Raw genomic sequence first — 17067 nt, 5'->3', positions numbered from 1 at the left:
TTAAGGTGTCATTGGCACCGAGGTAGAATTAAAAAGGATTGAATATTAAATATTATGTGGTCACTATTTATTCAAGAATTAAATTGGTATATTTGATTGTTAGATTAATTATTGTTGATTGAATGATTATGGTTTGAGAGTCATCACCAAGTTAAATAATCTGTAAATAACGTAAAGTGAAAGAGATTACGCACTAAAACTCTTGGAACGTATATACCTTGAGTATGAACATATAGAGGGGGTTATGGGGTTTTATATTTAACCATAACTTCTACTGGAGTACAGGACGCTGTACATTCCTTTTATTATTATTATGCGCAGGAATTCCGTCACTTACGAGTGGTTATTGATGCTGGCACGGTTAGCTCCTGTGTCAGTAACCTCAATTTATTTGGGGGAGGTTAGTGGGAAACCCGTTCGATGCGTAGTCAACGCTAAATAAATTATGTAGTTGTCTAGTGAGAAGTTTTGTTGAATGTTGTATGCTTGAAAAACAGGTGCAACGAGGTAAGTTGTGTGTTGATAGACAATTGTATGCTAGTGTGTTAATTACGCTTATGTACTCAGCTTTGCTGATTGTGTGTTTTGTGTGTTTGTTGGCCTTGTCTTTATCTTGGCCCATGATGACCCATTTTAATGGAGAGTAGTGGAAATAGGTAGAGATAAGTTTTTCAAGTGATGAAGCATATTCATGAACGGGCATGAGTGAAGAGCGAATGATGCTAGTTTCTACAAGTATATGATGTGTTTATTGCTTTAATTATTTGTGACATTATTATTATGCATGACTAACGCAAAGGTTTTGAATTTGGTTTGGTTTTAATAAGGGCCTATAATGGTTCCAAGTTGTAGGTTGATTTTATTTTACTTTGTTTGACTTTGGTTTGACTTTACTTTCATTGATTGACTTTTTAAGTTGATTTGTTTTGAATGGTTTTAGAATTAGTCTTCCGTTGTGTGTCTTTGATAGTTGCCTTAGCCGTTTTCACGGTGGCGGTTTTGTCTTAGATATTCCTATCTAACGTTTTAAACAGGGCAAACAGGTATTTTAAACTAAAGGAATTTCTAGGGTGTTACAATGCTAGGAATAAAGCTTTGATTTTTAATGCTTAGTGACATGCTAGGGTTTGTTATTAATCTTGTTTGTATCATGCCTAGGATCTTGCTAATATTATTATGCTTTATTGAGATTGAGATTATGATGATGATGATTGTTATTGCTTGATCACGCCCTCTCTTGCAGGATTAAAGTGAATTTGTACCTGTAATCACGCTTAATAAGATAATTAATAATCTTGTTAGGGCTAATATGATTATAATTCAAGTGATCACCAATAATAGATTTGTTTGTGCATTAATTTCAACCAACATAGATAAACAGGTTTAGGGTTAATCTGTTGGTTGTATGTTAGTCAAAAAGCGCACATGAATACGAGAAGAATAAAGTAGAGGCTTTTTTAGGGCAAGTTCAATCTCTTTTAGGTTGAATTTGTACCTTCATCCCCGAACTTCCAGTCATGGTTCCAGACCTATTGGAGTTAACAATCTCCTGGATCGTTAAGGGGTGTAACCTTCACCCTGTGAACGGTTTACAAGTTCCTAAAACTTGTTAGTGACTCTTTTGCTCTAGCTTCCTTCCCTTTGAACGCCACCATGCTTAAGTGTATGATCACAATGGGGCTCAAGTGTGGAATGCTTGAAATATTCCTTACAGTTACCAATTAAAGTTTGATAATTATTATGAAGAGTATAACAAACATAACAATTAAATGAAAATAAATTTAAACAATAAAACTATTAAATTAGTGGAAAATTGGAATAAGCCTATCAGTTACCAAATTAACTTAGGCACTAATTTCTGCTCCAAACATCCAATTGAAGATTGATATGATGATTATTATTAAGAATAAATCGAGCAAAATAATTAAATGGAAATAAGGCGGTGGGACCATTTCATATTGAGGAAAAGATGGGACACATGAGATGACACATAATACACATGTGGCGCCTAGTCATTTTGAAGGAAAGGTGACATATGACGATTTCAGGTTGTCCCTTTAAGTTATAATAATATTATAGATTAGCTAGATGGCTAGTTTGTGCAACTTAATTACACTCCTTTAAGAGCCAAACTTGAATAAGATTATACAGAGTACTAAGTATTTACTACCTTTATTATTTATGTACAACGTGTAATTGTTTTATATATCATAAATAATATCCAAAGTTTGACATAATAATTAACGAAGGTAGTATATAAGCATTAAATAAAAATAAAAAATAAAACACATGATTTGTATACATACAAATTGCCAAATGTTTGCCTATTCATATTGTTACAATCCGGATTTCCTCGAGTTAAGACCAAATTTTGTAAAGGATAGACCAAAATCAAGAGTTGCATAGAAATTAATACAGAATATATACCCGGAAGAATAAATTGTCAAACACGAAGTATTTAAAATAACAAGACATGCAAGTCAATATGAAAATAGTTAATTAATTAAAATTAAAATAACTGATTAAAAAGAAATGTTCTTAGTACAACACTAACATATCACAAACTTTTGAGCGAGATCAATCTCGTCATTTCATATACATAAATAATATAATAACAAATTTTAATTATCATTCAATCTTTTTGAGAAAAATCATGACAAACATTTAATTTTCTCCCTTAAAAACAACTAACTTATTAAAAAAGATAATTTATAGACTTTTTTTAAAGACTAATAATACATTAACACAAGAGTGTTTTTTTTCTTTTTTTTTTTTTTTTTTTTTTTTTTTTTTTTTTTTTTGCATTGTCAACAACTAACTTGCGTTGGTAATTCAAAACGGCAAAGAGGGCAAAAATGACTAGTGTGAAGCCACTCAACAATACAACCCTCGTGAAATTCGTGTTCACACGGCATTGTGACCTTCAACGCTCCCTCTTTCTTGTTATCATAAAGTTGTTCAAGACATATAGTACAATTAGTACTCTCGCAATTCTTGATGCTCGACCTTGTTAAAGCCTCGATTGACACTTTGCTTGCCGGAGTAGGCTTCACCTCCTCATCCTCGAATGACTCTAACTCCACCCACGCCCTTAATTCCTCATCATCTTCGTAAACACGATCAGTATAGGCAGGTATATCCCATACATACCGATAATCCCGATTATAATCAAATTCTTTGGAGAGACTTAATTTATTACCAACATAATATTTAATATCTTGCAAATATTTATTACAGCATTCGCTAGTGTGACGCAAAGACTTAATAAAATTGACATTATCAAAGTGGCAACGAGCACAAAAGGGATTAAAGGGATCCAATACGGTGCTATTGCCGGTGGGACGGTATGATGTGACTGGTACGACGGAGAGTTGGCCGACGTCATCGACTTGATAAGTAACCAATCTTTCAAACTCTAGGAGCTTCAATTTGCATTCAATCTTGACAGCATCACGAAATTGTTGGTGGGAACAACGAATTCGTGGACACCTAAATGTCGTCATTATCATGGCTGGAAAAGATCGGTAACAAAATTTGAGATTTTTTTTCTTAAAAAAAAAGAAAAAAATTGATTAAAAAGATTCTTTTAAAAGCAATTTACATTTGGCTTTAGAGAGGAGAGGAAGCTTACTTATATAGAGAAATAGGAATAGGGTAAGTTAGCCGTAACCTTCCATTTATAAATGTTGTAAAAATAAGGACTTTTTGTCAGAAACTACCTTTTAAAAGCATTTTTTTTTGTGAGAAACTACCTAATAAAAAAGTTGTAAAAAACTACCTATTAAAATAAAATGTTGTAAGAAACTACCTATTAAAGCAAATAATGTTGTAGAAAAGCTATTATTCGTCAGATTTTCATCTTTGACTAATTTCTCCAGCGTTGACCATGCTCGGCTGGTCACATGATAGGTGGCATTATTGTTGGTGAGGCATGGAAAAATAAAGACTTTAAGAATTTACATGATTGGCAAGTGGGTGGTCAACACCGAAAAAACTAGTCAATGGTAAAAGTCCGGTGAAAGGGTAGTATTTTATAACATTTTCATTTTAATAGGAAGTTTCTTATAACATTTTTTTAATAGGTAGTTTCTCACAAAAAATGGCATTTAATAACAAAAAGCCCTAAAAATAATTAAGATTGTTTTAGTTGATTTATCCTTAATTATGAGATATTTAAAAATATAAATAAATTGATTGTTTTTAATTTTAATTAAAATACTATGTTATACTGTAATAATAATTTTTTGAATAGGTAAAATAATTTTGAAGTAATATAGTAAATTTTGTGGTCATTATTATACCGATGTGGACTATTATATTTAACTTTTTATTGAGTAGTTAGTACGGAGTACAAATAAACATGATCAGCTATTGTTACGAGTATGAGAGTGATCTCAAAAGTTGTTCATATTAGTTTTTTTTAAAAAATAAATTAATAAACTTTACCTATATTTTTGTTTATAACAGGCCAAATAAGTACTCTCAATGTTCCTTTTTTTTGTCCTATTTTATTTTTCACAATTTTTAAAACACGTCTTAAAGTGTATATAATTCTATTTTCATACGCGTAAAAATTATAAAACTTGATATTGATAAAATATACAATGAGACGAATGTAACAAGACTCCATATGACAATATAAACTCTTATTGTTTAATGAAATTTTATGGTCAAGTTTTTGAAGTTTGACACCTTTACTTGTTTTGGACAAAAAAAATAGGGATAAAGGGCTTTTAAGGCAAATCTTTGATCCTCTTACTCAAAAAAGAAAAGAAAAAAAAATATTATTACTATATAAACAAGTTCAAAATAAAAAACATAGGATAAGTAACATGAATCAATAGAAAATTTACATTGATAAAATTCTCCAATAAGGCGAGTGTACGTTAATTTATTGTAAAACGGGTTAAAGTCATATATTAAGAGTACTTAAAGTTACTCTTTATATTGCAAAAGTAATTATGTTTCTATTAATAAATTTTAACTTACAAAAAACTTAAAATGTATTAGATTAATCATATTAGTCTTTATAGTATGTAATCACGTATCTATAAGATATTACACATTAAAATAAAATTCAAACCAACGACAAATTAAAAGTTACCTTTAAGTGGTTAAAGTTACCATAAAAATAGTTAAAATTACGCTCAAATGGACCGTTTTACAATAAAACTAGCCCGTTGTACACAAGACTTATTAATAAAATTTCTATTTTTAAAAGAATAAAATGCAATCTAAGTATATATTAAGTAATCCTTAATTATAAATCCTATTACCCTATTGATATTTCTTTGACAATATTTATAATAAAACAATGTCGGTTAAGATGTAAATCTTAAAGCATTTGTCAAAATAGAGGATGTGGAAGTTAGGATACTTATTTATGTTTTTCCAAATAGCGGAAAGGATAAATTAATATTACCTTTTTTTTTAAAGATAATATTACCTTAATTATGGAAACTTAAGCTATGTAAATATGTAATCAGTAATTTGAATTGACACTCATGTTTACCCCTATCTATATATATATATATAAATCCCCTCCCCTCTTTAAGCAAAATACATACTCCGTTTCAAAATTTTCAATCAAATAAAATAAAACTTGATTTTGTTGAGCGGTCTTTTAGTTTTCGTTATAACAAATATAATACTCCGTACTAATGTCTAAATTTCAGTTACTTCAATAATTTCCTTGTTCCTACCAACAAAAAAAAAAAGCTCGCTCCCATCATCCTATCATCATTATCGTGTCAAAATTGAATGTAAATTGAACTTCCAATAGTTTGAACGATCGGTTACTTATCGTGTTGACGACATTGACCAACTCTCCCTCATACCAATCACGACATACCGTCACTCTAACAGCACCGCAACAGATTCCTTTAGCCCTTATTGTGCATATTGCCACTCTAATATTGTTCACTTAATAAAGTCTTTTGGTCATTGTGATGGAAGTCCCAAAAAATTGTGAGAAGAAGTAAAAGATTATGTTTGTAATAAGTTAAGTAGTCTTCTCTCTTATAAAGAATTGGATTATAGTCAAGAACATTGGTGGGATATACCAGCTTATACTGATCGTGTTTACGATAATACGGAAGTGTTAAGGGCGTGGGTGGAGAGGGAGTCGTTCGAGGAGAAGGTCAAGCGGCCTACTCCGGCAAGCAAGATTGATAATAATTCAACATGTTAAGAATCAAACACAACTTATGTTATGAGATTGATCTCAAATTCAATCTCAAAAGTAGTTGTTCATGTTAGTTTATTTCCTTGTTTATATTAATCTTACTTTGTCTAATTGTCTTAGTCTAATATATATGTTGTTTGTAATATGGAATATTCGTTAGGATTATAAAAATAGTAGTATAGGAGTGAATTTTGGTTTTATTTAGTTATTTTGCTGTTTAATTATTCTAGTCATTCAGTCAATTTCGATCTTGATATTGATCTAGATTTATCCTTTCAAAACCTTAATCTTAGATGAGAGAGTAATTCCTTAATTTAACGGAGTAAGTGGATTGTAATAATCTATCCCTTTTGACAAAGAAAAGGGTAGATTTTAATATTATAAAATTGCAAATTTCAGTTCATTGTTTATTAATGAGTATAAGTTGCGTGAACTAGCTAATTGATATAAGCATATGACTAATGCGAGAAAGATGGACTAAAAAACTAAACAAATCATATCAAACATATTTACTATATTATTTTACATAAATAGTTTATAAAAGACAAAAGCTAACAAGCGCCCAAGGATATTAGATAAGAGAAGTAAAATTTGATGAAGCAATCGACACGATTTTCTGGAAATTAAAGGGTCTCCCTCAGGGGGATTGACAATGAAATCGGCCATGAATATTTTGAGAAATCCCTCGGATTGGGCTAGAAGCAATGAAGTGGATTGGCAGCGTATTTGGAAGCTTGGGGCACCTCAAAGAATTCGATTCTTTTTTTGGTTGGCAGTACAAGATAAATTAATGTCCAATGCGAATCGTTTTTTGCGTCTCATGATCCTCGTTGCTTGATGTGTGGCTATGTGGAAGAAAATATGGAGCATATATTGAGGGCTTGTCCTACACCAAAGGTAGTATGGCGCGGCCTGGGAATTAATAACTCAAACCAGAGTTTTCGAGCTGATTTCAAGTGGACTCGGAAGTGGTAGTTCGCTTGTTGTTGGAGTCAACTCCCTCCTATTCTCCATTTACTCATATCCTCCGAAAGTGTAAAGCTCTAATCGACAGAGAGGGGTGGATTATCACCGTCGGTCATTGTTACAGGAAAGCTAATAGAGTAGCGGATTGGCTCGCTAACTATAGGTGACCTTGGAGCAAAAAATGGTACTTTTTGAGGCGATCCCGTTGGATTTTGGTGCCATTTTATTAGGACCTTCGGGACATGGCTATTCCTAGGATGATTCCGAAGACTATCTGACTTAGGGTTGAGTTTGGTAACTTGTTAGTTGTTTTGTTTTCTTTTGTTTTCAGTTGTTTTTCTTCCTAGTTTATAGTTTGTTCTTCTTTTATGGGGCTTGCCCTCGGCTTCACCAAATAAATAAAAAAAAAAAAAAAAAAAAAAAAAATCAATACACTGGGTTGTTTTTTTTTTTTTTTTTTTAATAAAAACTTATTACACTCCACAAAATTAATCCCCTGAATTTGAGATTTAATCGAATTATGATCAACAAATTTTATAAAGGGCATACTAAGATAATCCAGAATTGCCTGCAAATGCAAAATTCTCAAAATAACTAGAGGCAAATTAAAAAAAAGTGCACAACCTCTTAAATCAAGACAAAAAGTCATTATGACAATGTTTAATTTTCTCCACTAAAAACAACGAACTAATTGAAAGAAAAGTTCTAGACTTTTATAAGTAATAACACATTAACACATATACATGACTACTTTTTTAGCTCAGCCTTGCAATCTTATTTACATAAGCTGTGTTTAATTCAAAATTTTTGCATCGTCAACAACAAACTTGCGTAGGTAATTCAAACCGACAAAGAGGGAAAAGATGACTAGTATGAAGCCATTCAACAATACAACCCTCGTGAAATTCGTGTTTACAGGGCATTGTTACCTTCAAAGCTCCCTCTTTCTTGTTATCATAAAGTTGTTCAAGACATATAGCACAATTAGTACGACACTCGCACTTCTTGATAATCGACCTCCTTAAAGCCTTGATTGACCCCTTGCTTGCCGGAGTAGGCTTGACATCCGCCTCCTCAAAAGACTCCCTCTCGGCCCACGCCCTCAACACCTCATCAGCATTATCGCAAACACGATCAATATAACAAGGTACGCTCCATACACACTGATGATCCCGAGCATGGTCTAATTGTTTAAAGAGACTTAACTTGTTACAAACATCATTTGTTACTCTTTTCAAATAAGCATTGGAACATCCATCACAGTGGCCCAAAGACTTCATTAAGTTGATGTTATCGGATTCGCAATGACTACAAAAAGGGTTAAAGGGTTCCGTAGTTGTAGTATTGTCGGAAAGTCGGTATGGTGTGATTGGTACGACGGAGAGTTGACCGATGTCGTCGACATGATAAGTAACCAATCTTTCATACTCTTGAAGTTGAAATTTACGTTCAATCTTGACACGATGACGAAGATGAGATGATGGAAGCAAGCTTCTAGTTTGTTGGTGGGAACAAGGAAAATGAGGAAACTGAGATCTACACATTATTATTATTATTATTATTATTATTATAAAAGTGGGGAAGATCGATCAAATATAAATTTCAACTCAACTCTTTGTGAACGGCGGCTAATAGAAGGAAAGTGGGGAGCGTAAGTGGGGCGGTAAATATTGATGATAGAAGGAAAGTTCTTGTACGAGTAGCTGTCAAATTCTTTTTAGACTTAAAAACCAAGTTCAAATATTAAGTATTTTTGTTAATTCCTAATTGACCAATAGCGGGAAGATATTAAAAATTAAATCTAAATTTAATTTCTGAAAATTGAATCTATATTGTTCAAAGCTTTCGTTAATCCTACGTATTTTTGGAGACATGGCAATGCTGATCAAGATATTCATTTTTTTTTTTTTTTTTTTTTTTTTGACGAGAAGATAGATATTCATGTATTTAGAACAATAATGGGAAGACAATTATATACACAATTAACAAAAAAAGATCGATTTTTTCAAACAAAGAAAAAAAAAACGATCGATATGCAAATTTAATTAATTATTATTAACAATCCAGTGTTCTTTTTTTTTTTTTTTTTTTTTTTTGTTTGATGGCTTATTACAATCCACTTAACTAATCCCCTAAATTTTAGATTTACTCGAATTAAAATAAAATTTTGTAAAGGACATATATACTAGGATACTTAAGAATTCCCTACAAATGTAAAATTCTCCAAAGAACAGAAGACAAATTAAAAAGTGCAAAAGCTCTAAAATTAAGACAAAAGTTCTTAAGACAAATATTTAATTTTCTCCCCTACAAACTACGAACTAATTAAAAAGAAAAGTTCTAGACTTTAGTAATAACACATTAACACTTGAGTAATAATATTTGAGATCAACCTCGTAATCTTTTTTACATAAGTTATGTTTAATTTTTTAAAATTTTGCATCGTCAACAACTAACTTGCGTGCGTAGGTAATTTAAACCGGCAGAGAGGGCAAAAATGACTAGTGTGAAGCCACTCAACAATACAACCCTCGTGAAATTCGTGTTCACACGACATTGTGACCTTCAACGCTCCCTCTTTCTTGTTATCATAAAGTTGTTCAAGACATATAGTACAATTAGTACTCTCGCAATTCTTGATGCTCGACCTTGTTAAAGCCTCAATTGACACCTTGCTTGCCGAGGTAGGCTTCACCTCCTCATCCTCGAACGACTCTAACTCCACCCACGCCCTTAATTCCTCATCATCTTCGCAAAAACGATCAGTATAGGCAAGTATATCCCATACATACCGATAATCCTGATTATAATCAAATTCTTTGGAGAGACTTAATTTATTACCAACATAATCTTTAATATCTTGCAAATAATTATTACAGCATTCATCAGTGTGACGTAAAGATTTAATTAAGTTGACATTATCAGAGTGGCAACGAGCACAAAAGGGGTTAAAGGGATCCAATAAGGTGCTATTGCCGGTGGGACGGTATGATGTGATTGGTACGACGGAGAGTGGTCCGACGTCGTCGACTTGATAAGTAACCAATCTTTCAAACTCTAGGAGCTTCAATTTGCATCCAATCTTGACGGCATCACGAAATTGTTGGTGAGAGCAACGAATTCGTGGACACCTAAATGTCGTCATTATTATGGCTAGGAAAGATCGGTAAAAAAATTTTGAGATTTTTTATTTTAAAAAAAAAAAAAATTGATTGAAAAGCTTCGTAGAATAGCAATTTACATTTGGTTTTGGAGAGGAGAAGATGCTATAGAGAAATAAGAATAGGGTAAGGTACTAAGGTTAGCGTAATACTTGTTTTGGAAAAAAAAAATAGGGACATTGATAAAATTTACAATGATAAAAAATCTCTTTTTATAAGAGTAAAAATGTAATCTATTATATATTATCCTTAACTATAAATCCTATTAGGCTATTACCCTCTACTGATATTTCTTTGACAATATTTATAATAAAACAATGTCGGTTAATAAGATGTAAATATTAAGGTATTTGTCAAATGTCAAAATAGAGGATGTGAAAATTAGGATACTTATTTATGTTTTTTCAAATAGCCGAAAGGATAAATTAATATTACCTTAATTATGGAAACTTAAGCTGTGTAAATATATACTCCGTAATAAGTAATTTGACACTCATGTTTACCCTATATCTATATATATATATATATATATAAATCCCCTCCCCTCTTTAAGCAAAATACATACTCCGTTTCGGAGACATGGCAATGCTGATCAAGATATTCACGTTTTTTTTTTTTTTTGGTTGACGAGAAGATAGATATTCATGTATTTAGACCAATAATGGGAAGACAATTATATACTGTACACAATTAACAAACAAATATCGATTTTTTCAAAAAAAAAAAAAAAAAAAAAAAAAAAAAAAAAAAAGGAAAAAAAAAACGATCGATGTGCAAATTAATTATTATTAACAATCCAGTGTTCTTTTTTTTTTTTTTTGTTTTTTTTTTTTATTTGATGGCTTATTACAATCCACTTAACTAATCCCCTAAAGTTTAGATGTACTCGAATTAAGATAAAATTTTGTGAAGAGACATACTAGGATACTTGAGAATTTCCTACAAATGTAAAATTCTCCAAAGAACAGAAGGCAAATTAAAAAGTGCAAAAGCTCTAAAATTAAGACAAAATTTATTAAGACAAATATTTAATTTTCTTCCCTAAAAACTACAAACTAATTAAAAAGAAAAGTTCTAGACTTTAGTAATAACACATTAACACTTGAGTAATAATATTTGAGATCAACCTCATAGTCTTTTTTTACGTAAGCTGTGTTTAATTTTGTAAAATTTTGCATCGTCAACAACTAACTTGTGTGTGTAGGTAATTTAACACGGTAGAGAGGGCAAAAATGACTATTATAAAGTCATTCAACAGTAAAACCCTCGTAAAATTCGTGTTTACACGCCATTGTTACCTCAAAGCTCTTTTAAAAAAATTGAGCACAAGTTATAAATGAGTAATAGGTCAAAGTTCTTAAGTTATAAATGAGTACAAGTTAGAGGCTCTACAAGTTGCACAAACTAGCTAATTGATTTAACTGGCTTTAAAAAACAAATGTAACTAATGTGAGAAAGATGGACTAATTACAAAGCAAATCATTGTATCAGAGGTAATATTATGACTAAATAAAAAATTATCACATCTTCTAAAATATATCCCAATAAATATGGCTCTTCGATCTCCAATGCCGGCTTTTGTGTTATCTCAATTTAATTTGTATGCTAAACATGTATTCGTATAATGGTATATTAAAACCATCTTTATATACGGAGTATAATTTGATCAATTTATATTGGGTTGATGCTAATTATGATTAATATAGACTATGTAACGATTCTCTCATAATAATTGATTTAACCTAAATGATACATCGCGTCTTCTGCTTGATTAATTACATTAAGTGCTACTCCTCCGTAGTCCGTACTATATAGTCATTTATATATGCTACTAATTCTTCGTAAATATATATATATAGTCATTTATATATGCTACTAATTCTTCGTAATTATTTTTTACAGTTGACTTGTAAGTAGTGGTTGGTGTTGGATCCCACGTATTGGAATCTTCATCAGTATTTTGGCATAATTCCTAGCTGTAGATACCGACGTTAAATTTAAATAAGACACATACAACTATACAGTTATGCAACTTAATTATGATATAATTTATATAAAACGATTATTTATACTCGTAATTTTTTTTTAATTATTTTAAGGAAGATTTCACAAATATTGCTCATTTTTTCTTTCTTTTTTTGAAAAAAAAAAAAATTCATAAATATTACACCATATTTGATTTTTGGAAACACCATATTTATTTTAGGAAATAAATAACTATGTTCACACTGTAAACATCATACATATTGGAGTACTAGGTATTTACAGTGTGAAGAGAGTTATTTGTTTTGTAAAATAAATATGGTGTTTCCAAAAATAAATATGGTGTAGTAATATTTATGAAAATTTTATTTTCTAAAAAAAATATTTTTATTTTCCAAATATGTATTTTTTTTTAAACACCATATTTATTTTAGGAAACAAATAACATAATTATGTCTATTTTAGGAGTATATTTTTAACACTTATTCTTTAGTTTATATTTATATCAAAAGTCTATAGTGTAACAATAAAAGAACGAAGAAAGCATATACAAGGATAATTAAGCTACGTCCGTAGTCTTAACACATTATTACCTCTAATAAAATGGTTCGAAATAATTTGAACCTAAATTCGTTTGTTTTTGGTCCAACTCAAAAGAGAGACGATAGAAAAAACATTTGAATATTGAGCTAAGACAACTCAAATTTCCTCACCCATGAGCTAGCTAAAGGCATAGGTGGCGAGTAAAAAGAGGAATTAAAGAAACATGACTTCAAAATTAGGAAAAAAAAATTAAAAAAAAATACACTCTTTATCCGCGTAGTAATCTTTGATTAAATAATTAATCTTTCCTTAAATTGTTTGGTAGATTCCAAATCAAAATTCATAATCATAATCATGATTGTTTTCCTAATTTAAATACTTCTACCAACTTTACAATCTTTGTTTCAATTAAATAAAAAATATTGAAAAAAAAAAGAAGCATTTTTTTTTTTGGCAAAAGAAAAAGAAAAAAAAAAAAGCATCTTAAATAATTGTTCTTATATTCTTAAACTCTTATTTTTCATTTTCCTGTTTTGAGATTCCAAATTTTATGGTCTACCTCTCAAAATAATATACCCAGAAATAGTGTTCATTCTTTTTGATTTTTTTTGGGAGCAAAAGAAAATATATCAATTTTTTTTTCTTCTTGAATTCTGGGGATTTGATTTTTCTTTTCTTCCCCTTCCCCTTGAAGGGGAAAATTCCATCTTTACAAATTAATATTTACATCTTCTTAATTAATTAATTTAGATATTAATTAATCAAATAATTCTGGGCTTGTAATTGATGATTATGAGTTGTTTTTCATGCATAAATATACCCAAAAAGAGGTTTCCTTTTGAAGATGAGAGGCTCTTTAATCCTGATTCTCCCTCTTATTCTTACACTCCAGGTTTCTCTTCTTCTCCCTTTTTTATTTATTTTATGTTTGTTGTAATTACGAATTATTAATTTATAATTTGATTGTCTAATAATAAGAAAAAAAATAATAGAATTTGTTTTTATCAAGAAAATACATGCACTTTTATCTTGGGAGACGTAGGGGTTCTAGGGGAGTTGGTTATGATACTCGAACCCGGGTGTGTGGGTCGCGGTACCCAGTCGTCCCAATGTGGGGGTTCCTAGGTTGAGGTGTCAATTTGGGTCACTAGGTCGAACTCCCTTGGGAAGGGGGGTGACTTTCCTTGGACTCTAAGAAATACAAATTATAACACAAAACATTGTTAATTCCTATTGCAACCAAACAACACCTCAATATGTAGAATGAAATAAAATTCCTATGGGAGTAAATTCCGATAGCAACCAAACGATACCTCAATGTGTTATGCCATCATACGTATAATTAATATAACATTAAGTATTAACTAATTTATGAAAGAAATTGTTATAACATGAGTGATAAGTTTGTGTAAGGGCGCTTTTTTTTTTATCTAATTTATTTACAAATTATAACACAAAACATTGTACGTGGCATTTTGAAAGGAAAAAAAAAATGAGTATTTATTTGGTTGTAAGATTTTATGAAATTTCAGGGTTTTTTCCATCAGAAATTTGAGTGTAAAAATGTAGAATATCCTAAATCCTTGTGAAATTAGATGTTAGGATGTGTATGATTGGAAATAATTTTGAAAACATTTTTAGAGTTGTTTTCAAACCAGTGCATTTTTGATGCAGATGGGAAGGAAAATTCACAGTTTGAAAATGCAGGTGAGACCTATATAAAAACTTAGTCATGACTCGTAAATTCGAATTAACTTTTGGTGTTATCTTACTTTAAAATTGATGCAGATCATGATAGAAAAACGGGGTCCTTAGGTGATAAGCAGAATGTGGTTGATACAATAGATGCCAATGCAGCTCAGAGCTTCAGTTTCCGAGACCTTGCAGTCGCGACAAAGAACTTTAGGGAGTCTAATTTAATCGGAGAAGGTGGCTTTGGGAAGGTTTATAAGGGTCGTTTGGATAATGGACAGGTAAAATTACCTTTCCATATTAAAATTTCTTACACCAGGTTCCAAGCATTTCGAATTCAACCTTTGTTCATAGGTTTATATGTGCTCAATTTTATGATGTGATTATGTGTTGTTACACCAGTCTTTATGTAGCTGCTGTCTGCTGATATTGAATTACAAAGAAATTGTTACAAACTGAGAAAGAAGTTAGCTTATTTCGATCTTTTCATTATAAATGATTTCTTTTCAATTTGGATCCTTTGAAGTTGTTAATGTCAGGAAAAGAATGAGGAAAAGCTATGAAGTCTTAGCTATATGTGCAAAATTCTGAAGAATCTGAACTGATACCTAGCAGAACCAACTTTTTCGTACGTTTAGTGTTATTTTTATTGTTGATTTGCTTACGGAAGATTATAAGTTCAAATATGATTCATTGTGCAATGATAAAAAAAAGAACAAGTTTTATGAAAATAAACTGTTTCAATAATTGTACATTATTTTGTACATACCCCTTCCTATGATCCGAAAAGGGAAATAATAAGCTGAACAAATTCTGAAAATCAAAGTTTTAGATGAACATATCTTTCAAGTCATAACCTCAAGCAGAGGAAAGAAAGTGTTAGCTCACTGCTGCTATATAAGCCTCAAGCTAAGCTAAACATCTAGCTTAAGGCGTCTCTCTGTTTGCGACTTTCTGCAGGAAAAGTTTCTATGATAAAAAGATTTAGTCTCCTGTTTTATGGAATATGATTATGTGATGTGTTGATATAGTAACAACTTTCTTACTAACTCATCTGCCCTTTACTTTTTTTAATCTGCTTTTTATACAGTTAATTGCTGCCAAAAGGCTTAATTTGGACAGCCTTCAAGGCAATCAGGAGTTCATCATTGAAGTTTTGATGTTAAGCTTGCTGCATCATGAAAACCTGGTCACTCTGATTGGCTATTGTGCTGAAGGCGATCAAAGAATCTTGGTTTACGAGTACATGCCCAAGGGCAGCTTGGCTGACCATCTTTTCGGTAACTATTTGCCTGTTTTCCTGTCACAAACAAGACAGCAATTTCGGTTTCTTACTGCTGTTTCATGGATCATTATGTAATGTCATTTAGCTTTCTAATTGTTATTTTTTCCTAGATCTTGAGAGTGACAAAGATGCCCTGGATTGGAATGCGCGGGTAAAGATTGCTGCTGGTGCTGCACGCGGACTAGAGTATCTACACTGTGTTGCAAAGCCACCTGTAATCTATCGTGATCTCAAGTCAGCCAACATCTTATTGGATAACGAGTTCAACCCAAAGCTCTCGGATTTTGGACTTGCAAAGCTCGGTCCTATGGATGACAATACTCATGTGTCAACAAGGGTGATGGGAACATTCGGATATTGTGCTCCGGAATACGCTATGACTGGAAAACTTACCTTAAAATCTGACATCTTCAGTTTTGGCGTAGTCTTATTGGAAATTGTCACAGGAAGGAAGGCATTCGACATTACGAAAAGGCATGGTCATCAGAGTCTAGTTGTTTGGGTAAGATTCAAAAGCTGAAATTTTAATTTTCACTGCGTGACGCAAGAACAAGTGTCTTTTGATCATTAAATTAACTTCTTTCATCTTCAAATGGTTGCAGTCTCGTCCCTATTTGAAAGATCGACGAAAGTACATTGACATAGTAGATCCTCGGCTGAGGGGGATGTTCCCTACCCGCTCTGCCCGTCACCTGATTGCTATTACCTCCATGTGTTTGAACGACGAACCAAACCTAAGACCCTGTATGAACGACATTGTGGTGGCACTTGACTACTTAGCCAATGAATGCCAATCACCCTCAAGTGCATCTTCAACCGCCCAAAGTACCCCGACACGTTCGAGTGCTTTGACAACGGAACAGCAGGTTAATCCTTACTCTCCAAAGAAGCTCTCCTCAAAGGAGGACTCTCCAAAGCAAGCGCACAGTTAAAAGAGGAGAGGACTATCAATCGAACTATTATAAGATGAATGCTTTTTCGTCGTATTTGTTTGCTCATCTAATCTCTAAATTTGCTTAACATCAAGGACAAGAAAAGTGAAACTCATAAAGTGGAGAGGATATGGAGCAATTTTTTATGTAAAAGATGGAAAAGAAGAATATCTATATCTATATATGCTTTGCAATAAAAATCGATTAACATCGCAACAAGATATAATTTTTTTGCCTCCTTATTAAAGATTGAAAATGGTAAATATACATATCCATTCATGCTCCACAGACTTCATAGTTTAGGTAAAACCAATTACAGCG

General features: G+C 31.6%; 1 protein-coding gene across 2 annotated transcripts; it reads left to right on the top strand.

Moving 5' to 3' along the window:
* The first annotated feature begins 13390 nt into the window (after positions 1-13390).
* LOC145592498 (putative serine/threonine-protein kinase PBL21) lies at positions 13391-16950 on the top strand. Of its 2 annotated transcripts, XM_081648968.1 has the most exons (6): positions 13391-13729; positions 14512-14544; positions 14626-14810; positions 15620-15809; positions 15925-16316; positions 16417-16950. In XM_081648968.1, the coding sequence occupies exons 1-6, from the start codon at positions 13624-13626 to the stop codon at positions 16744-16746; spliced, it is 1236 nt and encodes a 411-aa protein (XP_081505094.1). In that variant the 5' UTR covers positions 13391-13623; the 3' UTR covers positions 16747-16950. The 2 variants fall into 2 exon arrangements, with proteins under 2 accessions (XP_081505094.1, XP_081505095.1); XM_081648969.1 differs by lacking the exon at positions 14512-14544.
* The last annotated feature ends 117 nt before the right edge of the window (positions 16951-17067 follow it).

The sequence above is a fragment of the Chenopodium album genome, chromosome 18 (genome assembly GCF_948465745.1).
Source record: "Chenopodium album chromosome 18, dcCheAlbu1.1, whole genome shotgun sequence".
NCBI lineage: Eukaryota > Viridiplantae > Streptophyta > Magnoliopsida > Caryophyllales > Amaranthaceae > Chenopodium > Chenopodium album.
This window is presented reverse-complemented; position numbering and strand designations above follow the sequence as displayed.